We start from the raw sequence: 24,005 nt of genomic DNA on the forward strand, positions 1-24,005 counted from the left end.
CCAATCGGCGGTCTCACCCCGACCCCGCCATGACAGCTAGCGAGGCGGAAGCGATGCCGCGTCTTCCGGGCCGGTTCCCAACGGGGTCCACACCCGCCGCTGAGCGTCCCTTCTGCTTCCGGGTCCTTCGGCAGCACTTCCGGGGGAGTGGGCAGAGCCGCGATCCCGGAAGGGGGAAGTGGGAGCCGGGCGAGGACGCAGGTACTAGGACTTCTGGCCGAGGGACCCAGGCGTCCGAACTCCCCCGCACTGCCGGGTAAGGGACCCAGGTGTCCGAACTTCTTCTGCCAGGAATTTGAACCCAGGTGTCCGGGCCCATCTGGCTGGCACCCCCCCCCGTCTCATCCGCCGCAATCTCTCTCCGCAGGCTGGGACCCGCCCGGCTGGATGAACGGGACCCGGCAGCGCCAGAGCTGCGAGATGGTGCAGCCAAGCGCGGGCCCAGGTGGCGACTGCGGAGCCCTGGGCGAGGACTCGTCCCTGGGCAAGGTGGCGGCCTGGCAGTTGCCCCCCGACCTGGCTGGGCACGAGGCCCTGCAGCGCTTCCTGGCCGAGAACCAAGACCTGAAGGGTGAGGAAGAGCCGGGCCCCCTGGAGGCCTCATCCCCCTGGGGGCCGGTGGGCGGCGCTGTGGGGGGTGGGTCGAGGACCGGGGCGTGTTGTGCTGTGGCTGTTCTCTGCTCCCCGTGGTGGGTGGGTTGAGGGCTGGGATGTGCTCCACTATGGCTAGTCTCTGCTTCCGGGGGCGGGGCGGGGGGGGAACGGAACGGACGGGACAATATCATGGATCTACAGGGTCTGGTCTATGACTAGTCCCTTGGGAGTCACCCCTTCCATGGACTGGGCCCTAAGCACCCCCACAGTTTACAGGGGCAGGCCCTTGGTCTCCGAGGGTGGTCCTTTGGGTTCCAGTGATCCCTGTTTCTCTCCATGGCTCCCTGCAGGGAATCCTGCCAAGACAGACTCCTGCAGGAGGCTTTTCTTGGGCCCTTTCAGTGGGTGATGTGGCCCTGGAGTATTTGCAGTGACACCAAGGAGCCTTTTCAACCAAGGCCACATTTTAAGAAAGATATTGACAAATTGGAGACAGTCCAGAGAAGAGCAACAAAACTGATCAAAGGGCTAGAAAACATGGACCTATGAGGGAAGACTGAAAAAACTGGGTTTGTTTAGTGTGGAGAAGAGAAGACTGAGGGGGGACATGAGAACAGTTTTCAATTACATAAAAGGTTGTTACAAGGGGGAGGGGGAAAACTTATTCTCCTGGACCTCTGAGGACAGGACAAGAAGCAATGGGCTTAGGGGTGGGAGAAAACCTCCTACTACTGGGTTATTGCTAGATGTGACCTGGCACATCCTGCCCATCGGGGCTCCCATTGTCTTTCTGCATCGTTCATTGCAGTGGGTGGGTTTCAGCCAGTCCTTGAGCGACCTATTCATGCCACCCCAAGCCATCCACAGCAATGCTAAGTGCACAGGAAAACTGAGGCACACACAGGCATCATACACATTACCAACACATTTCCCCCTTGGTCCCAGAGAGCTCTCCTGGATGGGGGGTGGAGAGCTGGGTAAGGGGTGTGCCCCCCCACAGAGGGAGGGTAGGAATTCAGCCAGCACCAGGCTAACAATCTCCCTGTCCCTGGGGCAGAGGCCATTCGACAGAGTAACCAGATGCTGCGGCAACGTTACCAGGAGTTCCTGCGCTTCCAGGCCACACAACGCGAGGAGAAGGAGTTCCTGATGCTCCGTTTCCGGGAGGCCCGGGATGTGGTGGAGAAGCTGAACACTGAGCGGACCGAGATGAAGTGCCAACTGGAGCAGGCCCTCTGGGAGGTGGAGCAGCTCAAGGGAAGGCAGCAGGTATCAGGAGAGCTTCCTACACCCACACCATGCTGTGCCACCTTCCCCCCAACACCGGAGGGGTCTCACCTGGGCACTGATCTCTCCGCGGTTCCCCTGGCCCAGTTCCTTTCTGCAGCAGGGCCATGGGAGTCGGGAGGTAGGTCAGGACAGCTGTCTCTTCTCAGATGACTGACTCTTTTGCAACTTCCCAGCCGAGCACCCTGGAGAAGGAGATCCCTGAGCCAGAGGAGGCAGACACTATGACCCTGACCCTGGAGTTGGCCGAGCCCATGATGGTGAGAGACACCTGGCCGGGGGGATGGGGATCTCCCCTAACCCAGCTCCCAATTCCCTGAGGAACAGAATACCCCACCCCCAAATGTCCCTGCTTTGCTTCATCCACAGCTGCGCTAGTGAGAGAGTAGAAGGAAAAAGGCCTATCGGGGGGCCCTCTGGCCTGGGAGGAGCTCCTGGCTACTCCTGCCCTGGCTTCTCTCAGCAGGGGGCAGGGTGGGACCGCTGGCTGTGGGGGAAGCAGTCTGTGGTGTCTGTCTCTCACTCTCCCCATTCCCCCAGGCCCATGGTCCGGAGACCCTGCAGCTGCTGAAGGAGCAGCTAGAGCAGCTCCAGGAGGCCAACCGGGTCCTGCAGGCCCAGATCCAGCAGCAGGTGCAGCCCCCAGGAGAGGCTGGTGTGAGGGTCAAGGTAAGGGACTGGTCAGGCAGGGGGATGTGAATGTTACTCGTAATGCCCCTATCTCTCCCCGGGGGGTATCCAGGGTTGCAAGGCACCTTGCTCCCACCTGCCTTTAACGTGAGGGAGCCTTGTCTGGACCAGCCAAGGTTCAGCTCCCTGCTGGCTTCGGCCACAATCAGCACCAGATCTCTCCTCAGCACATGTAGGCTAGCAGTGGCCCAGCATCCCCCTGAGTGCCCAGCCCCTGATCCACTGGATGTGTCCAGAATTACCAGACCAGCTGTTCCCAAAGGAACCCCCAGCGCCAATGACTGGCTACACTCAGAGCACAGCGCTACTTCTCACACAGCCAGGGTAGGGCTCACAAAGAATGGAGACTCCAAGAGAAACATTGAAAGTAAAATCCTCACATGTGTTCTAAAGCCTAAACTCATCCTCCAAGCTGCTCTTCTGTGTAATAAGACGCTGCCGACCCCAGGCCCACTGTTAGCTTTCTTCCCCATCAGGAGAACCCCTGCTGTGTCTGTCTGCTTGTTCCCATTTGCACCTGCCTCAATATGTAAATGGACAGAAGTGCCCCCCCCCCGCCAGGAGGAGAAAACATCCACACTACTTTTGAGTGACCTGCCTTTAAAACAGGAAGGGCAAACTATGGCCCACGGGCCGAATCCAGCCTGCGGGATTGCCAGCCCTGTGGTGCAGTGGGGCTAAGGCAGGCTCCCTGCCTGCCCTGGCCCTGCGCTGCTTCCGAAAGCAGCCGGCACCACGCTCCTACGGCCCCTGGGGGGGGCAGATGGCTCAGTGCACTGCCCTCGCCTGCAGGCACCACCCCCCACAGCTTCCATTGGCCGGGAATGGGGAACCGCGGCCAATGGGAGCTTCAGGAGGGGTACCTGCAGGCAAGGGCAGTGCATGGCCGAGCTGTCTGCCCTGCCCTGCCCCACCCCCAGGAGCCACTGCTGGACATGCTGGCCACTTCCAGGAGTGTCACGGCACCAGGGCAGGCAGGGAGCCTGCCTTAGCCCTGCTGCGTGCCACTGCCACCCCGGAGTCACTTGAGGTAAACAGCGTCGGGCCAGAGCCCGAACCCCTCCTGCACTCCGCCCCCTGCCCTGAGCCCCCTAATCCCCTGCCTGGAGCCCCTTGCTGCACCCCTCCTGCACCCCAACCCCCTGCCCTGATCCCCCTCCTGCACATCGCACCCCCTCCCTCACCCCTGCTGCAGCTCTACATTCATGGCCCTGCATACAACTTCCCTATCCAGATGTGGCCCCCCGGGCCAAAAAGTCTGCCCATCCCTGCTTTAAAACAAGGCCTTAAGAACGTCATTTCCCAACATGGATACAGATCACAGAAACCCCCTTAGGAATGCCACCAGATGTGCTGAGACTACCTCTGAGCTCGTTTTCCCTGGCAGCATGGAACTTCAGTCCCCTGTCTTGTAGAGCCAGACATGCTACCTGCTGCAAACATAGACCCAAGTCTGAACCACGCCCCCGCAAAAGCTGCAGACTTAACTGAAAACCGCTTAAGTGCTCCTGTCTCTAGCACCCAGATACCCATTTCCCAATGGGATCCAAACCCCAAAATCCGTTTTACTCTGTATAAAGTGTATACAGGGTAAACTCATAAATTGTCCGCCCTCTATAACACTGGTAGAGAGATATGCACAGCTGTTTGCTTCCCCAGGTATTAATTGCTTATTCTCAGTTAATTAGTAAATAAAAGTGATTTTATTAAATATAAAAAGTAGGATTTACTTGGTTCCAAGTAATAACAGACAGAACAAAGTAAATTACCAAGCAAAATAAAACAAAAACACACAAGTCTAAGCCTAATACAGTAAGAAACTGATTACAGATGAAACCTCACCCTCAGAAATGTTCAAATAAGCTTCTTTCACAGACTAGATGTCTTTCTATTCTGGGCCCAATCCTTTCCCCTGGTGCAGTCCTTGTTCCAGCTTAGGTGGTAGCTAGGAAATTTCTCATGACTGCAGCCTCCTTGCTTCTGTTCCACTCCCTTATATATCTTTTGCACAAGATGGGAATCCTTTATCCCCCTCTGGATTCCCACCCCTCCTTCTAAATGGAAAAGCACCAGGTTAAAGATGGATTCTAGTTCAGGTGACGTGATCATGTCACTGTAAGATTTCACTGCCCACTTGCCAGCGCGCAGGGCCCCCCCCATGCAGGAAGACTTACAAGTAAACAGAGCCATTTCATGAAGCATATTCCAGTTACTTTATATTTATACTCATTAGCATATTTTCATATAATCATATGGAATGCAACGTCACAATCATCTATAGGATCTACACATGCAGTTCACAAAGCTTGTGATGACCAGTGTGACACAGGCTTTTGCTGGAAACTGGACAGGAGACTCTTTGGTGAACTAAAAGAAAAGGAGTACTTGTGGCACCTTAGAGACTAACAAATTTATTAGAGCATAAGCTTTCGTGAGCTACAGCTCACATGCATCCGATGAAGTGAGCTGTAGCTCACGAAAGCTTATGCTCTAATAAATTTGTTAGTCTCTAAGGTGCCACAAGTACTCCTTTTCTTTTTGCGAATACAGACTAACACGGCTGCTACTCTGAAACATTTGGTGAACTAGAATGTGAGGGCCAGACTTGGGATCTCTGTAATGTCCCCTGTATCCTCTGCCAGTTGGCAGGATCTCTGCTCCATGGAGGAACCCCTTCAGCGTGCCAGACCTCCCTCACCCCCTGCAGAGGCAGGCCTCGCTGCCTCCAAGGCTGAGCCTTGGGGCTCCAGCATCCTGATTCCCGCTGTGAGCTCTGCCCAGCAAGTCCAGCAGAGACAGACTCCTGGTCAGAGACTCTCACGCTGTGCAGGAACTAATGCACCCAGGGAGGACTTGCAGAACAAAGCTGAGTTCACTAGTCACCTGTAACCCAACCTGGGGCCTCCTTATGTTCACACAGAGAAACAAAGGTTAAGACATAGTCCATCATCAGGCCAGGACAGAACAATTTGTCAGCCAAGCTGGAGTGGGCCCCACTTCAGGTTCTGTCTCTGCCCCTTTCTCAGTCCCAGATGAGAGCTGCCAGACTCTGCCCACAGCCAGCACTTTATCCCCTGCCTGCCACATCCCAGTCCTTTGTTCTACAGTTGCTCTCTGCTCAGCTTCCCTACTGAGGGGTGCGGGCTGGGGGACATCCTTCCTCTGGGCAGTGGGATGCTAGGTGTCAACGTTCCGACCATGGGGGGTTTTCGTGTTCTCAGGCGCTGCATTGATCTGAGTTGCTTTCAGTGGGTTCCTTACTGAACCATTCCTACCACCCCATCCTGCACAGCCCAAGAGCAAACTTGACCCTTTTCTTCACCCTGGGTAGCAATGAAAAGTATGCGGGGAAACAGGCACAGCGAGGCATCAGGAAAAAAATCCCATGTCCTCACAGAATCAAGAGTTCTGTGGGCATCACAGGGATATTTAAGGGCCCCAGCCATAGAGGTGCTGGGAGAAATGGGACCCCTTTCTTGGGGTGCCGGGCAGGGAGACCTGGATTCCTGGTGGTGTCAGGCTGGCCTTGCTCAGCATGGGACTGTTTCCCAGTGGGGTGGGAGAGGGCAGGGGGAGTTGAGCTGGTTCTGGTGGCAGCTGTGGTTCAGCGGTGCCAGTGTCGTTCACAGGAAAATGGGGTCCAGCTGGAGAGGCCGGTGGAGCTGGAGGCCCTGCAGGGCAGCGGGGACAGCGGGTAAGAGCAGCTCGTGTGTTGGAGGTGGTGATACAGTGAGGCTGGGAGAACCCCGCTGGTGCCCAGCCCCCCTTATCCCCCAGGCTGGGCGTCCCTTCCCCACTGGGGAAGAAAGAGGGGGCAGGTTCTGCAGAGGGAACAACAGGCATCCTCCTGTGTGGACACCATGGGCCACATCCTTCGTGGCAGGAACAACTGATTAGTTTGTGGCGGGGGGGAGCTGTGATTGAGGGAAGCAGAGCTCCCCAGGGTCTGAGCACGAGCCGCCCTTGAGCTCAGATCTGCCGGGCACCCCTCACCGCCCTGCATGTCCTTTCAGACCCAGCAGCAGGCGGGACGCAGCCGAGCTGCTGCAGAGGAGGCTGAAGGAGACGGAGGAGGAGTAAGTTACTTACTGGCTTGGACTTGTGCCACTGGGGACGGTGCTGGCACCTGCGTGTGTGTTAAGGGGTGGTGCAGGGGGCTCTGGGATGTGGTGTGTGGGCATGAGGGTGGGGTGGTGCAGGGTGCTCTCAGCGCTTGGGGGATGGAGTGGGTCAGGTTTTGTGCAAGAAGCTGGGGGACACTCGGGGGGTGGATGGGAGGGGAATGCAAGACGCGCAGCGGGGGCAGGTGGCAGGGCTCTGGGCATTGATCCATCACCCACTCACTGTGTGGGTTCCCTGGCAGGAGCGTGGGGCTGAAGCAGCAGCTGGCATTGGTGCGGGAGGAGGTGGCCAGGCTGGGAGCCAGGGCGCAGGAGGCTGAGCAGCAGGCTGAGCAGCAGCTTCAGGCCCTGAGGAAACAGCTAGAGGTAAACGCTGCCCAAGTCACGGCCCCATGGGATGGGTGCTAGACCCCAGCCTTTAAACAGCTCCTCAGAGAAACCCTGTAAGGGGTCCCCCTCTTCTGTCAGGGGAGGCTATGCAGCTTTACTGAGTCAGAGATAGAGCCCCTGGGCTCCGGCCCTCCCAGACAGACTCCTGGGAGAGACTTTTACGCTCTGCAGGGACCCATACACCCAGCGAGTGACGCCCAACAGCTAGGCATTCTCCAAACAGAGCTGGGTTTAGTCACTTGAGTGCAGCTTTGGATACCCTTTGGTTAGCCGAGAGAAGCCAATGGTGAGACCTGCTATTAACCGAGCCCCCTGATGCCCCAGTCCCATTGTTTTTCCTGCAGAACTTCCTCAGTCCCCAGGCTCTGCCTGCTGGAGTTTGTGCTGTTAGGTGTTAATTGTTCAGTCCTTGGGCTCCCATTGACATGGGTCAGTTGCAGCCAGTCCTCTAGCAACCCCTAGATGTGACACCTCCCCCCCCCCACACCTCATGTTCCCTGCTCAGACCCAGAAGCAGCTTTTTAACCCTTCTGCCCCCACTGGGTAGCGATCTCAAGTTCAGTAAGTCACTGCCATGCATATCAGTCACAAACATTTTCAGGATATTCCCGTTTTGTTACCCCCCACACACATGCAAACACATTCAACACCAGCCCCTTCTCCAGGGAAGTGAGAAATAGAGCAGGACGGGGCCTCCATCCCAGCCTGCAGCAGCTTCACCCTCTCTCTGAATCTAGATCTCCCAGGCGGTGTGTCCTGGGCTAAGGTGTGGATCCTTCCCTCCCTGCAGCAGCTGACGGAGGACAGGGCCTCAGTGAAAGCCCAGGTGACCTCACTGCTGGGGGAGCTGCAGGAGAGCCAGAGCCGGCTGGAGGCCTGTATGCTGGAGAAACAGGATCTGGAGGAGAAGTGAGTGTGCACACCTGTGAATTTCCCCCCTGGTCTGGGGCTGGCAGCAGGTTAGTTTGGCTGCAGCCACTGACCTGTCCTGGGAGGTTGAAAGCGGGCTGCAAGCCGTGACCATCTAGGGGGCACGTGGGGCAGACCCCCTGCTAACACTGGCGTTTCTTCCCTGCCCGGTGCGCCAGAGAACAGGCTGCTGCCGAGCAGTGCTGCAAGCTGGAGCGGGAGGCTGAGGCGCTGCGCAAGCAGCACAGCGTGCAGGTGGACCAGCTGCGCATGCAGGCCCAGAACCTGGAGACGGCGCTGCGGGTGGAGAGGCAGGGCGCCACAGAGGAGAAGTGAGTGGGCATGGGAACGGGGGCCACAGAGCAGAGGAGCGTCTGTCTGTCTGTCTGTCTGGGGGGTGGGGGGAGTGTGCCATGGAGATGAGGGGAGGGAGAGTTGGGGTGGTATGGGAGCAGAGGGGGGTGAGATGCCTCTGACCTCACAATTATCCCTCAGGAGAAAGTTGGCCCAGCTGCAGGCGGCCTATCACCAGATCTTTCAGGAGTACGATGGGCATGTGAAATCCAGCCTGGAGAGCGAGAAGAGGAACCAGGTGGGTTTAGAGTTGGTTTGGGGGGGAGGAGGGCTGCTTGGCTGGCTTCCATGGCTGGAGCCAGCGCTGCCCCCTGGGTGCCCTGCTGTTCAGTCTTCTGTGGACCTCTCCCCCACTCCAGGGCATGGAGCTGCACCTGAAGGAGCTGCTGCAGCAGCTGCAGCAAGCCGAGGAGGCACTGGTGGCCAAGCAGGAGCTGATTGACAAGCTGAAGGAGGACATGGAGCAGCACAAGGCTGTGCTGGAGACCATCCCGGTGCTGAAGGCCCAGGTGGGTGCAGGGGGATGGGAGATGCGGGGTGACCGTGTGTGTGCACGCACGGTTGCTGAAGGGCAGGGTTGCTGGTGCCTCTCCTGCAGGCCGATATCTACAAGGCGGATTTCCTAGCGGAACGTGAGGCCCGGGAGAAGTTGCACGAGCAGCGCGAGACTCTGCAGGAGCAGTTGGAGCAGCTACGGCGGGACTATGACAAGCTAAAGGCAGACGCTAATGGAGCCACCTGGTGAGTGTTCCCTTTGTCTGTGTCCACTCCCCAAACACTTGGCCTGTGGGCCCTGTGAGTGGGTCAGAGCTTAGTGCAAGTTCCTGTCTTGCTAGATGAATCTGCAGACAGCTGCTTTGTCCCTTGGGGCTCTTGTGGAGAACCAGTGTCCCCAGCCATGTCCACTGCCCTGGGTCCCATGGGGGTTTGAGCCCCACTCTAATGCTCGCGAGGAGGGGGAGGGAGGAAGAAAGGGGTACTGAAGTTCTGCTTTGACACCCCCCGCTGCCCATACATTCCCAACCTCTTGCTGTTTTGCAAAGGGCTCTGATGGAGGAGATGAGGAACCGCCATTCGGAGGGGCGCCCATCTGTACCCCAGCCAGGTGAGTCTTAAAACTCTCCCTAGGTGGGGCATGCTCATGGCCAGGGCCTGGGCACTTGCAGACTATCTGGGCACCATGGGAAGGTGCTGATCTTTGGGACAGTAACTTTCTCTCTCCTCCTAGTTTACAACATGGCCCCAGTACCTTTCCAAGCCCTGCCAGCTGCAGGGCGCAGGCGAAGTATCTCCGAGGAGCAGCCGGATTTCTGCTGTCCCAAGTGCCAGTACCAGGCTCCTGACATGGATACACTGCAGATCCATGTGATGGACTGTATCAAGTGATGCCCGTGAAGGAGGAGGAGGCTGAGGGCAAGGGGTGTGCCTGGCCTGCTCGACTCTTTGCTTCCCCCCCATGGCACTTACTGCTCTGCGACACAATGCTGCAAACTGGGTTCACAACTGTCTTGAGCCAGTTGGAATGGACAGTCTGTGGATACCATGGGGGAGGATGGGATTTGCACCATTGTCTCTGCCTTACGTGAAACTGAATGTACGTGATCTGCTGTAATTCAGGGATTTGACAATCTGTGGAGATTGACAGATTAGTGGGGTGAGCAGGGGTGCTGAGAGCTACTGAACCAAACTTTAAACCCTCTATATAATGGAAACCACTTCAAGGTGGGGGTGTAGCAGCACGCAGCAGGGGTGGAAGAGGGGTGGCAAGAAGGTTTCGCTGTCCATTTCCTTTTTAAGCACCTTATTGCTAACTCTGAACCATTTGCAGGGTGTGGTGGTGAAGACATTCTCCTGCTCAGTTTTAGGTTGTCGTAGCAGCTCTGTGCTTGCCTTCTACACTGTGCTCTGGTTATTTAACATATGGTCCATGTGCTGCTCCGAAAGTCAGACTCTTGCCTTTAATGTAAATCTATTAAAACTTAATGTGGAGGGAGGGGAGTTGAGTGTTTACAGACATTGCTGTATGGAGCCCCCGTCCTGGTTTGGCTAAAACATATACAACAAAAGAATCTGCTTCTTTTCTAAGTAACTGGTATTTTCTTCTTGTGAACATGCTTATACACTGAGCTAGATTCACACAATCACCAGGTCTGCCCTCTTCTACCATGGAATAACAGTGTCCAAAATGCAAGTGCTGGCACTACTGAGGGGAGGGGGGAAGACAAGATGGCAAATAAAATTAAATATTGATTAATCCCAACAGCAGCTGTTTTACACACACCCCCCCCCCCGGGTGTAGTGAGGACTATGGTTTCCAGCGTGCATTAGTTTGCATTTATGGATCATCTGGCAACTGTGCCCCCTTACTGTGTAAGCATCAGGGCAGGCAGTAGGGGTCTGGGTCACTTGTGTCAATCCTTAGTCCAGTACCATTCAGTACTTCTGAAATAGCAAATGAGCCACCACTGTGCTCTACCTACTCAGCATCGTTGAGGCCTGAGCAGGAGTGCAGCCTCCTGTTCTGGCAGACATGCTTTCCTCAGTTTAATTGCTCTCTTCATAAAGGTTATGAACATTGGTCGCTTTTGGAAGTACTTTTTTTCTTAAATTAACTTTAAAAAAGTAAAATTAGGAAGCTACCAACTGGTGGAGTCTTATGTCTAACAAGTTGCTTATAAACTAACCAACTATGATGCGGGTTAGGGGGGAAAAAGTACTGAATCCACGGAGTATAGCCTCATGGCGCATGCTTGCAAGCTTATGGAGTTAGGCTACAGCGTAGCAGCCGTGTTAGTCTGTATTCGCAAAAAGAAAAGCAGTACTTGTGGCACCAAATTTGTTAGTCTCTAAGGTGCCACAAGTACTGCTTTTCTTTTTGCGAATACAGATCAGCACTGAATTTAGCCGTATAGAGTGGAAATCTGTCAACTTCATGAAATTTGTTAGTCTCTAAGGTGCCACAAGTACTGCTTTTCTTTTTGGAGTTAGGCTAGTTAACATAGAGGATACTGGGCTAGCAAAAAGTACTAAACATCTTCTCACACGCAGCCTTTTTCAGGGCTCTTTCCAGCCGGTTGCTTTGCAGCGTTTGTCTCATGCCCTAACGAAACCACATCCGGCCTGTGTGGGCCCGCCCCCACCGATTGGCTACATTGCAGACCAATCAGGAAGCTCGCTTTTCTTCACTTGCGACTGAATGACTGAGGTGCGTGAGGCAGGAGCCCAGGGGGCGCTTCTATTAGCTTTATTTAGCGTTGTTCCCCCACTCCCATTGGACCCTGGCTGGAAGGACCCAGCCCCACTGTGTACAGCTGATGCAGCCTTTTACAGGCACATTCCCGCCCCCCACAAATTTCTGAAGCATAAAGAGGGCAAGTGAACCTCACCATAGCACTCCCCACATCCCCCGTAAGTGTTCCCTCCTTTAAAGTTACAGAGCCACATTCCCCCCAGCTCCCCGCCCCCCCCTGCTTTAGGGCCAGTCTCTCTCTCATCATGGCTAGGGAGATTTAAAATAAAAAGTCTGGTTTGTATGTTGATGTTTAAAAGCCAGGCCCATTCTGCACATCACTCTGCAAGCAGCCTGTCGGGTTATAGTGCAGGGGATTCCGCTGTTCCAATCTGATTAGGAGGAGAGAATAAGACAACTGGGACTCTTCAACTTGGAAAAGAGACAGCTAATGGGGGTTATGCGAGAGGTCTATAAAATCATGACTGGGGTGAAGAAAGTAAAAGTGTTGTTTACTCCTCATGAGACAAGAACTAGGGGCCACCAAATTAAAAGCAGGTTTAAAACAAAAGGAAGTATTACAGTCAACATGTGGGACTCTTTGTCAGAGGATGTTGTGAAGACCAAGACTTAAAACAAGATAAATTCATGTAGAACAGGTCTATCAATGGCTATTAGCCAGGATGGTATCCCTAGCCTCTGTTTGCCAGAAGCTGGGAATGAGCAACAGGGAATGGATCACTTGATGATTACCTATTCTGTTCATTCTCTCTGGGGCACCTGGCATTGGCCACTCTCAGAAGACAGGATACTGGGCTAGATGGACCTTTGGTCTGACCCACTCTTGCCATTCTTATGCTAAATCAGGGTGACACCAACACAGTGAGGCAAGGGGAACAGAAATCAGGCTAAATTAGAGTTAATGAGATTACACAGAGGGACTCAAAAGCAAAATACAGCCCACATTCCGAAGAGTTTCTGGGAGATACAACAGTCCCATAGCAACCTTTCATTGGCTGCTGCTGAAGCACTAGGGCATGCTCTGCTGCTGAGGTGATTCCAATTCCTCCAGCACAGTCAGGTGCATCATCGCTGGCACCCTTTTAGGGCCTTTTACCTCCTGTTGCATTGTCCCAGCAGTCTCACCTGGTGTGAAGAACTGACTGCAAGGAACAGCGCACTATTTTCTTACAGATGTGTGCGAGAGGGGGATTTTTACTTCTATTTTAACAGACCCTCCACTAGCTGAGTGCAGCTTCCTCTCTCTACAGCCAGGAGGATGTGGGGGATGTGATAGTATCTCAGCAACTGAAGTGGAAACAAAAGTTTGCTAACAGAAGCACTGGGGGGAGGGAAGGGAGAGAAAGTCAGCTTTGGTACCAACGCTTCCCTATTCCAGCCTCAAGGATCAAAAATTCCCCCACAGCAGAGCACAGCCCTAGCAAGAATGTTCCACCAGGGATGGCAGCAGCATCGCAACGCTCTGAGATGGCATCTCCAGCTAAGGTGCATTATGGAGCACAAATATGTGAGAGTCCAGTTCTGAGTGCCAGTTCATGATGGGCTGGCATTGATGCCACAACCTGCAACGAGAGGAATGAGTTAAAAGACCAGGGTGAAAGATCAACATTCCAAGCAAGATGAGGGCCACATTACTACAGGATTACAGGAGCACGTAAAGGCCCCACTATTAAGTTTACGTTTGGTAGCACCTAGAGGTCCCAACTGGGTTGAGGGCCCCATCAGAAAATGCACACCAGGAACAGAGAGCTGAGCTAATATTGTGTAGAATTCTATGACAGTCTCCCCTGCACATTAGTTTAACGCTCCTTGTAGAGTTTTCAGCTAAGACCAAACTCTGGCCTTTGGTTCTGCAGTCACACTCAGGGCCACTGTGTGTAAAACATGATTTGCTGGTGTAACTAGTTCCCAGTCAGCTTCAAAGACAGAGCCCCAGTCAACCCCTTAGTAAACAAACAATACACACAGCAAACACCCTCAACAGCATTTGGAACATTTATAGATAACGTCTGTTTACTACCTATTATTAGGTAATAACAGTGCTGCTGTTGCCCATAAAGACTGACCCACTTTGTTGCTATTATGCAGTCCAATGCATGACTTTAACAAAACATTTATATTTCTATACCTCAGCCCATGCATATGAACACATCCCCTCTGCTCAACTTCTCACTCTGCAGCCTGCCCTGAAGTGCAGCACGGATCCCAGGATGCTCCAGAGCTGGAGAAGAACGGCAGCGTCTCTGCGCTTTTCCAAACCCTTCCGAGCTTTGTTAGTGAGCACAGTCTAGGATCCTCATGACTAGCAGCATTCCAGCCTCAGGTTAGCAACTGTATGGTCTGCTCAGATGCTGGTGAGGGGGGAAATCTGTAGCCTATATCCAAAGTGGTGCAGGTTCTGGGACTGCATATAACACCCCCATTGCCTGGGCACTGTCCTCTCTCCACTAGGGCAGATGAGGACTGACAAACCCTCCCCACACTCGACTCTGCCCTGGTTTCCTCTTACACTGAGTTATGAGCTCCCTTGTTTAAACTGGGACTGAGTCTTGGTCAAAGTCCCACAGGCTCTGTAGCCTCTAGGGCTGCCAGCTCTCCCTCCAGATCCATAGGACACAACAGCCTATTGTGTGCATTCACCAGCAGAACAGCTGGAATATCACTTACCTGCATCCAAAATGATCTGGGTGCTGGGACCAGCCCACACAGCAATCACCCATATTGACTGGCTGCAGAGTCCACAGTGCTGGCTTTCGCAAAAAGAAAAGGAGTACTTGTGGCACCTTAGAGACTAACAAATTTATTAGAGCATAAGCTTTCGTGAGCTACAGCTCACTTCATCGGATGCATTTGCTGGCTTTAACTCCCATGCATGTAATCTTCACCATGCTTTGACTGGCTCAGCTCTGAGGGTGAATGGGTGAGGCCCACAAGACTACATGCCCTTAATGGAAACTTCCTGTGCAGCTTCAGAAACAACTCCTGAGCATCTCCAGTGACTGTCACGCCCTATTTCTGGGTGTTTCTTGGCTGCCAGACAAGTCTTCCTGCCCAACTGTGACTGGGCCCCATTACACAGTACTGCTAATAATGCATACTAGGGTAGCTGAGCTCAGAATCTCATTTTGCCAGGCACTGCACAGACAGTCCTTGACCCAAACAGCTCAATTTGAATAGATACATGGCGAGAAGGGGAAACAGGCACAGAGCAGGGAAGGGACTTGTCTATGATCTCACACCAGCTGAGTGGCAGATGTGGGAACCAAACTCCCCCTTCCCTCTAACCCACCAGACCCCCATCCCCAACTTCCAGAGCCAGGGAGAGAACCCAGGAGTCCCGGTTCTGTCCCCTAGTCCCCCAGCCCAGTGGTTCTCAACCTTTTTTCATTTGCAGACCCCTAAAAAATTTTGAATGGAGGTGTGGAAACCCCCAGGGGTCCACAGAACACAGGTTGAGAATTACTGCACTAGACCCCACTCCCTTCCCACAGCCGTGCATAGAACCCAAGAGTCTTGGCTATCAGTCCCAGGCTGAATTCAGGCAGAACCAGAGGCCAGTATGGGAGAACACTAGGGTAATTTCTTCTCCCAGCTCCAGCACCAACCTCCCTCACAGACACCAGGTGGTGATGCCCGAACAGACCAGCCGACTATCCCCATCTCCCTGCTCCCCATGATCCTGATGGCTAGGCCATTCCCCTGGGGTGGCAGGGCCAGACTCCTGCGTTCAGTGATCATTTGAGGGGTTTCCTCTCTCCCCTCCTCCAGCCCTTTCCCATTAACCATTTTGCAAAGTGCACTGAAAAGGCCAAAACAAGGAGCATCCCATAAAGTCACGCGACAGCCCCAGGCCCTCCTCACCCTTTGCTTTCCTAGCTGGCCAGGTCACACCCCACCCCAACCCAACCTCCAGGACCCACTCACTGCATGCTCCCCTCCCACCTTTGTGCACACATGCCCCTTGGGCATTATCACCTGCATTCTGTGTTTCTGGCTGTATGACCTTGTATTAAAATACATTGTTTGAATGGCCCCATCTTACCAAGCTAGGGCCTGATCATTCTTTATGGCTGCCCTATCCTCCTCATTGACCACTCCACGAATCTTTGCATCATCTGCAAACGTTAGCAGCAGTGATTCTACATTAACTTCGATACCAGATACATCTATTTGCTGACATTCGGCCCCCACCCTTCCTGCACCATCCCATCCCACTCTGATCATGCCAATTCTGAAGTGCCTTTGTTGCAGGCTGTCTATATAGTGTCTCCTTGAACTGAATTGCATTGTGTGTCCAGCCCCTCCCTTGCGGATTGACCACCACAGCACATATAGAAATTGGTATTTATTTAATCAATCACCAGGAATTTACAACCCAAGAAGCAATCCACCTGGCTGAGCTGGTGCCCTGCCCTCTGGGGGTCCTCAACTCCTCCTAGCCCCAGGGTGGGTTTAAGGGGAAGAGCTTCATTAAAGAGAGGAAGGGCACATGCCCAGCCACATGGCTTATACCAACCCTCCCAGCCTTTATACCAGCTGCTCAGTCTGAACAAAGGCTGGGGGAGCCTAAAAGGTCGTTGAAATATTCCAATAAATAACTCCAGATAGAAATTACCTGCTGTTCTGAATCACCTGCATTTATCCTTAATAAATAATTAATTCATTTCATCTGCAGGAATCAATTAGCCACATTAACCCCCTGAATCAGCCTGTGGGGAAGGCAGCATCGCCGGACACTCAGCTCAGGCACAGACTGGAAGGGCCTTGCCTCGGCCACCTTGATCTTGGGAAGGGGAGCCGTTTGATCACGGTGCTGCTCTGAGTTGGGGAGGAAGATCAGCATTTGCTGCACAGTGAGAGAAGCACAGCTCTCAAGGGAAGGATGCTATAGAGCAGTCCTACCAAAATGCAGGGGACTGGACTAGATGACCTCTCCAGGTCCCTTCCAGTCCTATGATTCTCATTCCCAAAACCAAGACACCCAGCCAGCCCTGCTGCCCTGTATCTGCAGGCAGAGGCCTATAGTGTCCAAAGGAAGGAAGTTCTGCCATCTCATGAGGCCGCTTCAGGGCTGGCACTTGAGTTGTTCTCCTGGGGGGAGGCCGTGGCTCCCCGGGGCGTCACTTCAATGATGCGCGGCTTGTCGATGATGCGCGCAGTCTGGTTCCCCTTCTCCACGATGCCAATGATCCAGGCCTGGTGCCCCTCCCCATATTTGGGAGACTTGATTTCAGCACAGAAGCGGGCGGCCTGCTCCCGGGGCAAGCAGATTAGCAGCCCCCCTGCAAAGAGGGACAGGGCTACTCAGTCCCCATTGTGGGGGGAGCGGTGTCAATTTGCCCTCAAGTCTCACCGCCAGGTAGACAGTCAGCAGCAGTCGTGGGGGGAGGGTTGCTATTGGCCCCCCAAACCTTCTGCCACGGGCCAATCAGAAAAGCTCAGAAAAGGGTGAAAGCTCTTCTCTGCCCCCACACAGTTAGCTTGTGGGCAGATGCCACCAGAGTCCCACTGCCCAGCCGCTAGCTAGAGCTGGTGCACACGCAGTGGCCTGGGGTGACGTGCGGAGATTAGTGTTTCTCCTTGCCCTGGGCAGGGACTACAAGGCAGGTTGAATAAGGCCTGACAGCCAGCCCAGGAGGGTGGAGTCGATAAATATTGAAACAAGAGGGTATCAGATTCCGCTCTGCCAGGTTAACCCAGTGAGTCTCTCCCTCTCTCCTATCACACCAGGCCCCACCATTTGGTCACTGGCTGTCTCACACAAAGCCCCGGTGCCAATCCCATGTTGTCTTGCCCCAGCTTTATCTCAGAGACATCAAGCTTCTGAGCCACAAACCGTCCCAGCTGCCTCCCCGAAATCCCCAGGGAACTTGCCAGGCCTGATGATAGGAGACAGCCGTCTCTACCCACCTGTGGGTAGGTGAATTAGGAGGCACCTCTAATTCAGGTGACCCTGGCTCCCCACCCTACCTGATGTCTCCGGGGATGTCCCCTGCAGCAGCCCGAAACGATTCCCGCAGGCCTTGCTGATGGCAGCCATCTTGGCGATGATGGGCAGGTTGTGGATGACAAAAGAGACCTCGCTGCGCTGCTGCTTGGCCAGGTTTTGTGCATGGCCCAGGATCCCAAAGCCCGTGATGTCGGTGGCAGCATGAGCATTAAAAGTGTGCATCAAACTGGCAGCTGTGGCAGGGGGAGGAGAGGCACTTATGGGCCAGTCAGGAAGGAGCTAACTCCATGACAAGGGGATGGATTCCAAAAGGGACTTTATGCTCCTCTCACTTGCCAGGGCTTCGTCTCTCTCTCTTTTGGGAGATTAATGCCGGGAGAGGAGGGGTGCTCCTGTGAAGGCTCCCTGCCAAGCACAGATATCATGTTTTGCTTCTTAGTTTAACCTCTGAGCTCACAAGCCAAGAGGCTCTGGCTGCTCCCTATCGGCCCAGACACTGAGGCAGGAAGCAGGTCCTGCTGCCACAAGCCCAGTCAGGCTACTGCTGGGAGCTGCAGAACAGAACAGTCCATGCTCCTCACCAACTACATTTCCAGGTGCCTACCTGTCCTGTTCAGCATGGCCATACTGAACATGGCTTCCTGGTAGGCCAGCTCCACGTCCTCTTTGGACACCACCAGCTTAATCTTATTCCACCTCTCAGGCTGGAAAAGAAACAGGAGAGGGTAAGAGGCATCCAGGCCTGCCCCCCCTTCCCCCGCCACCCCCAGGGGCTCAGTCTCCTCCAAACAGTCCGGAGGGTCCCAAAGCAAGGCCTGTTGCCCATCTTGTGGATGTTCTACAGCCTGGGCTCGAGGATCTACGGGGGCTCTCCCATGGCAGCTCCTCAATCCCGATTCCCTCACCTCCCCGACTGCAGCGTGTGCACGCATAACAGGGCAACAATAGCAGCAGGCAAATACGTACATTATCCAGCCACTGGTGAGCGTTGACAGACACCTGCGTGCCCAGCGGCTTGGTCAGCACCAGCACGTCTCCAGGAACTGCACTGTCTGGCCTGAAATGGATACACCCATGAACTGTGCACACCCAGGTGAGTCATTCCTGGTTATGCCCTCCAGCCACTGCTTCTACCAATACGGACTGAGGAGTGTGGCTTTTCCAGGGGATTGTGTAGTGGCTAGCGCGCAGCCCAGACCATAGAAATCTGGGACCCCTGCATACTTCCTCCCTCCCGCCACTCCAGGAGCTGTGCATGCCTCAGGCCATCCTGTCCACTGGAGGCTTCAGGCACCTCGGGCTGCCCCTTGCCCTTTAACCCTGGTACTAACTGTACAGCCCCTGGGGCCTCGCTGCTCCTCACTCACATGATAAATTCGTTGGGCTGGCACACCACAGTAGCAACGCCCCCAACAATGATCCAGGGATTCAACACAGTCTGCCCGCCTGTCACTGATGTCCCACCATCCTCTGCGGCATCCCGGAAGCCTTTGATTATCAGTGGCATAATCTTTTCACGCTCCTGGTGGGGTGAGAACACAGGTCAGGAAACAGCTGGTGGGCTGGCTACTGGCAGCTCAGGGGACCTGTATGCAGGGAGGGCAGCGTGTGCATTAGGGAAGCCAGGACTGAGAGGCACCAGCAGGGAGAGAGCAGCTGAGGACCAGGATCTGGGCTCTGCCAACACTTCAGAATTCTCAGAAAGTGGATTAGTAGGAAGAATAGAAAAGGACAACAACCGTATAACATGCAACAGGGCCAGACAGACTGACACTGCAGGTGACCTCACACCAACAGCCAAAGGTCACGTATCAGAATTTAATCAGCTCCACTCAGGAAGATCAGGACTTGAAATGCTGGAAAACATGCCAGGACAGCATGACATTCTACCAGAGCAAGGCTGGGGAGGCATCCTCAGAATCATAATCATTCTCCGCAGCATGGAGCCTCCTGACAGCACACTTGAACAAAAAGTGCTTTGTGGAGATGCTGACATAGTTCAGTGTCCTATCAGAAAGAAGGTAACTCCTTTGATGTGAAGCAAGTTGTTGACTGGGGCTTGACAAATGGGTCTAGGGGCACAGAGTACGACTGCCGATAGATGGTCACTGACAAGATGACCAGAGAGGAAATTAAAGTTACACCTCTACCCCGATATAACGTGGTCCTCGGGAGACAAAAAAATCTCACCGCGTTATATCGAACTTGCTTTGTTCCTTGTTCCCTAATCACTCCCAGGACCCTACCCAACCTCCCTGTCCCGACTGCTCCGACCCCTATCCACACCCCCTGCCCCCTAACAGCACTCACTGTCAGCAGTGGGAAGTGGAGCAACGCGGCCCCAGCCCGCTCCACTCCGCTACCTCCCAGCTGCAGCGCTCTGCTTTCCGCCGCCAGTGAGCGCGGGGAGGTTGGGGAAAGGACAGCCCCCGTACTCACCTGCAGCAGGAAGCAGAGCGCCGTGGCTGGGAGGTGGCGGAGTGGAGCGGGCTGGGGCCGTGTTGCTCCACTTCCCGCCGCTGCCGGTGAGTGCCTGTTAGGGGGCGGGGGGTGTGGATAGGGATCGAAGCAGTCGGGACAGGGAGCAGTGAGGTTGGGGAAAGGATGCCCTCCGCACTCACTGGCGGCGGGAAGTGGAACAGCCCAGCCCGCTCCGCTTTCCTTGCCCCGGCCCCAGCCATGTTGCTGGGGGCAGGGTTGGGGAAAGGTCCCACACTCACCTGTGGTGGGAACCGAAGCGCCGCAGCTGGGAGCTGGCAGAGTGGAGCGGGCTGCTCCACTTCCGCCACTGCCGGTGCGTGCGGGGGGGAATCCCTTCCCGCAAGCCCCCTCCCCCCACAGCTAGGGCCGGGGCAAGGGAAGCAGAGCGGGCTGCTCCCAGCTTCCCCCATATCTCCTGGGCCACTCTGGGACTGTGGGGCCCCAAAAAGTGCCCCCCCATAGCTCCTGCCCCCCCAACCCTGGGGGGGAGCCCCTGACCGCCCCTGAGACCCTCTGCCCCTTATCCAACCCCTCGGCCCTGGCCTGGCATGCTTAACACGCTGCTCAGAGCAGCGTGTCAGAGCTTTACCACATTGTACACGAACGCACATTATATTGAGTTGCGTTATGTCAGGGTAGAGGTGTATTTGCTTTACTGCTCAGTATAACAAGGGCCTCCTCACTGAGCTGTGCCAAGTACTGGGGGATGAGAGAGACACACTATAGCGTGGGCCACATCCCCTAACATTTTATTAATGTCAAGTCCAAGCTTCCCAGTGCTGCTGGCTACAGCTTCTGAAAACCAGGAAATACAAAGGTACATGGTACTCCCACAACACGATCTTAAGTCTTCTCCCCCCCCCCACAGCAGACAATAGCCACAGGGAACTGTTCAAGTAAGAGAGGGAACCATAACAGGCAGACACTAAAAACCTGCCACTGTTTGTGCTGTGTTCCAGATTTGAATTTAAGCATTTCCCTGCACTCCACCTGCAATCCTGTGAGACATAGCTGTATTGAGTGGTGGGTGAATCAGCTGGAGCAAGTTAGCAGAGCTGTCACCATGCTATGAGAACAGCTGCATATGAACTTTGAGGAATACCTCAGTTCAGTGCTGAATTCTGCAGGCTGAGTCAGAAGAGGTGCATGAGAGTGTCCTCTTCCTTCCATCCCACAGGGATGATAAGCCTGGGGGCATACACTATTGTGGCCTCCAGGGCTTAGTGAGGGATAGGTGAAATCAATGTCTCAGATGGAATCCTCACTGCAGGAGTGAAGGGGTGGCAGCAAAGAGCAAATCTGGGATTGTTTGGATGGCACTGGCTCCGCCTCTCAGTGTAAGGCAAGGCAGGTGGCACCTGTTCAATACACCAGACCTAAACCTGAGCTTTGTCCTAGCATAGAGGTGGTATTGGACTTTAGTCTGCTGAACTCACGTGCTCTGTGATATCTAGAGTGCCAGTATGTGTGTTCTTGGCACGCTGGGACATGGTAGAGTTAAGGCTGTTTTGTGAGGGTGGCCTGTACCTTCACTTTCCACTTCTGGGATTTCAGTTTAGCCAATCTCCATGTTCTGTAAGGGCATGAGACACCACTGGGCAACCTTCGCTTTGCATTAACAAACTGTTGGGGGCAGTTAATTTCCTTTTTTTTTTAAAATAATAATTTCTCAGCACGCCCACATACTAGTCCTGCTCTCCCCTTTCGCTGTCTGCATGATAGTCCCTTCACTATGCTGGTATCGTCTCATCTCCTAAGTCTCCACCTGTCCCACGCAGCCTTGTTTTCCCCTCAGCTTGCAGAGTTGAAGAAAGCAAGCAGGACCAGTGCAGGGACTAGTATAAAGTCAGTGGGAAGTCTGAACCCCACTCAAAGGTCTCAGGCAAAAACACACAGACACAAGTATCAGCCTTGGACTGATGGAGTCAGCAGGTGCTGCCCAGTTACGCCACTAAGATGCCAGGAGACACCCTGTAGCCCGCCAGGAAGCTTCCTACCTGGGTAACTGGGAAAAGGAGAAGGAAGGAGGGCCTGGGCCCAACCATGTCTGAGAGCTGAGTCTGGATCAGACCAATGAGAGGGCTCAGTCTCTGCCTTCCCCAGCACTAGGGTATTTCAGGGGCCCTAAATGGAAAGTCAGGGCTCTGGTAGGGAGACAAGGATCTCCCCCACCATCTCCCTGGATTGTAACTCAGAAATCTTAGTTGCGCTTTACAGAGCAGAAGAGCTATCAGGCTGCCAGCTCTGGGGCAGAGGCTGCTTCATTCTCTATAAACCTGCAGTACTTCCACCTCTCCTGTCATGGAATATCCAATATACCCCCACACCAGCAGTGCAGGGACATGCTGAGCCTACCCATACCAGCTGTGAAGGTCAGTGACCACAGCACATAGGTAGACCCTTCTCTCCGACATCCCATCCCCTCACCTCATCTGTCATTTTCTGGCTGACGCTCAGCAGCATCAGCATGTTGTCGCACTCAGTGATGCCCATGGCGTAGAGATCACTCAGCACATTGGCACATGCGATGCGGCCCTAGAACACAGGAGTGTGAGGGTCACCCATAGGACCTACCTTCCACGTCTGAGCCCAGGAACGTGTGTACCACTTCTTTACCCCCAACAGGGCCCCATCCCACATCCTGTGGGGTATGAGCCTGAGCGTCCATACCCCATTCTCCTGGGCTGTGAGACTCAAGGCGCGCCACTGCTTGGGCCCATCTCCTGCCCTGTGGGCTCTGCACCACAGAGCATGGCCCCTGCAGGGGGCCCATTTCCCATGCTCTGAGTCAGAGAGCATCCCCTACCCACGCCCCCCCATGGGCTTTGAGCTCACTAGCACATCCCCCATGAAGATGGCATGCCCACAACAGTCGCCTTTCACCAGCCATCACAAGTGCGGTCTCTGGCTCTGGCATTACTTGTTCCCTTCTCCTGCCCACTCTGGAACCCACCCCTACTCATACCATCATGTAGGGATCCTCAACCAGTGGGTAGAAGAAGTCTGTGGTCTGTACAAGGGAGAGACCCCCATGCCTGAGGGGGATGACGCAGGAGTCCATCCCTATGCCTATGAGCAGGAGATGGAGACTTTCACATCAGCAACGGCCCTCTAGCCCACTACCCTACCCATAATCCCCATTCCTCACAGATATCTAGACACCTGGAGCCTTTATCCCTCCCCTGCCACCTTGAATCCCTCTAAGCTGCTACCTCAACCTCCGCCCACAACTCTTATCTCTCAGCTCCCAGACCCTACCACCCCCTGCCTCTACGACCATCAACCCACACTTCCCCCACAGCCCCAACCCCCTCATTTTGCTGCCACCCAACAGCCCCTTTTTCCTCACCCACAGCCCCCCTGCTCCCTCTACACTATCACTCCCTCATGGCTGGAAACTCCCCACCACTCCTGCTCACAGGCCTTCCCCATTACCCCTTCCACTGGTCACAGCCCCCACTCCAACCCCAGCCCCCCTGCTGCCCCCCAACCCATCCCTCTCGCTCTCAGCCCCCTCCCCATTCTGACAGGCCCCAGTGCCCCCCCACTAGCCACAGCCCCTGTGTTTCCCCCACCCCATTGCTCCCCCATACAACGCCCCGCCCCTACACTCCGTGCTGCTGCCCCCCCGCGCTCACCCAGCGAGGGCCCCCCGGGCTCGGAACCCCCCGTCTCGAGCCCGGCCGTCACCAGCCCCGCGCGCGGCCCCCCCAGTCCCGCCAGGAGCCTGAGCAGCGCCTCCTGCGGGACTTTGCAGCCTCAACCGCGCAGCTCCCCGAAGCCCGTGAGCCGCCAGCTCGGGGCCAGGCCCAGCGCCTCGGGCTCGAAGGGCCGGTAGCCGGACGGTCCAGGGCACTCAGCCAAGGGGGAGCCGGACAGCGCAGCCATCTTGGTGCGAGGGAGCGCGGGAGGAAGGCGGCTCCCGCGAGAGCTGCGGACCTAGCTCCGACACGTCCCGCGAGAGCCGGGCAAAGCTAGG

General features: G+C 54.9%; 2 protein-coding genes across 8 annotated transcripts; one reads left to right on the forward strand and one right to left on the reverse strand.

Moving 5' to 3' along the window:
- The first annotated feature begins 106 nt into the window (after nucleotides 1–106).
- On the forward strand, nucleotides 107–10,430 carry IKBKG (inhibitor of nuclear factor kappa B kinase regulatory subunit gamma). Of its 6 annotated transcripts, none has more exons than XM_038381504.2 (15): nucleotides 107–256; nucleotides 368–571; nucleotides 1,652–1,863; nucleotides 2,058–2,141; nucleotides 2,422–2,550; nucleotides 6,201–6,265; nucleotides 6,585–6,647; nucleotides 6,935–7,058; nucleotides 7,873–7,991; nucleotides 8,171–8,323; nucleotides 8,487–8,583; nucleotides 8,705–8,854; nucleotides 8,944–9,086; nucleotides 9,389–9,450; nucleotides 9,574–10,430. In XM_038381504.2, exons 2-15 carry the CDS (start codon nucleotides 388–390, stop codon nucleotides 9,729–9,731), a joined length of 1,743 nt encoding a protein of 580 aa, XP_038237432.1. In that variant the 5' UTR covers nucleotides 107–256; nucleotides 368–387; the 3' UTR covers nucleotides 9,732–10,430. The 6 variants fall into 6 exon arrangements, with proteins under 6 accessions (XP_038237432.1, XP_043357280.1, XP_043357284.1 ...); XM_043501345.1 differs by having other exon boundaries at nucleotides 7,876–7,991; XM_043501346.1 differs by lacking the exon at nucleotides 2,422–2,550 and having other exon boundaries at nucleotides 108–256; nucleotides 6,923–7,058.
- Nucleotides 10,431–15,925: 5,495 nt separating this feature from the next.
- On the reverse strand, nucleotides 15,926–23,999 carry LOC119847278 (selenide, water dikinase 2). Of its 2 annotated transcripts, XM_038381916.2 has the most exons (8): nucleotides 23,665–23,999; nucleotides 22,992–23,095; nucleotides 22,454–22,561; nucleotides 18,913–19,067; nucleotides 18,512–18,602; nucleotides 18,150–18,249; nucleotides 17,566–17,778; nucleotides 15,926–16,877 (listed from the first exon to the last, which is right to left on the reverse strand). In XM_038381916.2, the coding sequence occupies exons 2-8, from the start codon at nucleotides 23,085–23,087 to the stop codon at nucleotides 16,648–16,650; spliced, it is 993 nt and encodes a 330-aa protein (XP_038237844.1). In that variant the 5' UTR covers nucleotides 23,088–23,095; nucleotides 23,665–23,999; the 3' UTR covers nucleotides 15,926–16,647. The 2 variants fall into 2 exon arrangements, with proteins under 2 accessions (XP_038237844.1, XP_043357286.1); XM_043501351.1 differs by lacking the exons at nucleotides 22,992–23,095; nucleotides 23,665–23,999 and adding an exon at nucleotides 22,676–22,827 and having other exon boundaries at nucleotides 22,454–22,616.
- Nucleotides 24,000–24,005: the final 6 nt, after the last annotated feature.

The sequence above is a fragment of the Dermochelys coriacea genome, chromosome 23, assembly GCF_009764565.3.
Source record: "Dermochelys coriacea isolate rDerCor1 chromosome 23, rDerCor1.pri.v4, whole genome shotgun sequence".
NCBI lineage: Eukaryota > Metazoa > Chordata > Testudines > Dermochelyidae > Dermochelys > Dermochelys coriacea.

What these genes read in the sequence shown, in the direction of transcription:
- LOC119847278 (XM_038381916.2), bottom strand. Translation starts at nt 23,087, where the DNA reads ATGGACTCCTGCGTCATCCCCCTCAGGCATGGGGGTCTCTCCCTTGTA. An exon ending in CAGCCCAACGAATTTATCAT is followed by an intron (nt 18,603 to 18,912) that starts GTGAGTGAGGAG and finishes TATCCATTTCAG; the next exon opens with GCCAGACAGTGCAGTTCCTG. An exon ending in GACATCCCCGGAGACATCAG is followed by an intron (nt 16,878 to 17,565) that starts GTAGGGTGGGGA and finishes CCCTCTTTGCAG; the next exon opens with GGGGGCTGCTAATCTGCTTG.
- IKBKG (XM_038381504.2), top strand. Translation starts at nt 388, where the DNA reads ATGAACGGGACCCGGCAGCGCCAGAGCTGCGAGATGGTGCAGCCAAGC. An exon ending in AGGCTGGTGTGAGGGTCAAG is followed by an intron (nt 2,551 to 6,200) that starts GTAAGGGACTGG and finishes TGTCGTTCACAG; the next exon opens with GAAAATGGGGTCCAGCTGGA. An exon ending in CAGGGCGCCACAGAGGAGAA is followed by an intron (nt 8,324 to 8,486) that starts GTGAGTGGGCAT and finishes ATTATCCCTCAG; the next exon opens with GAGAAAGTTGGCCCAGCTGC.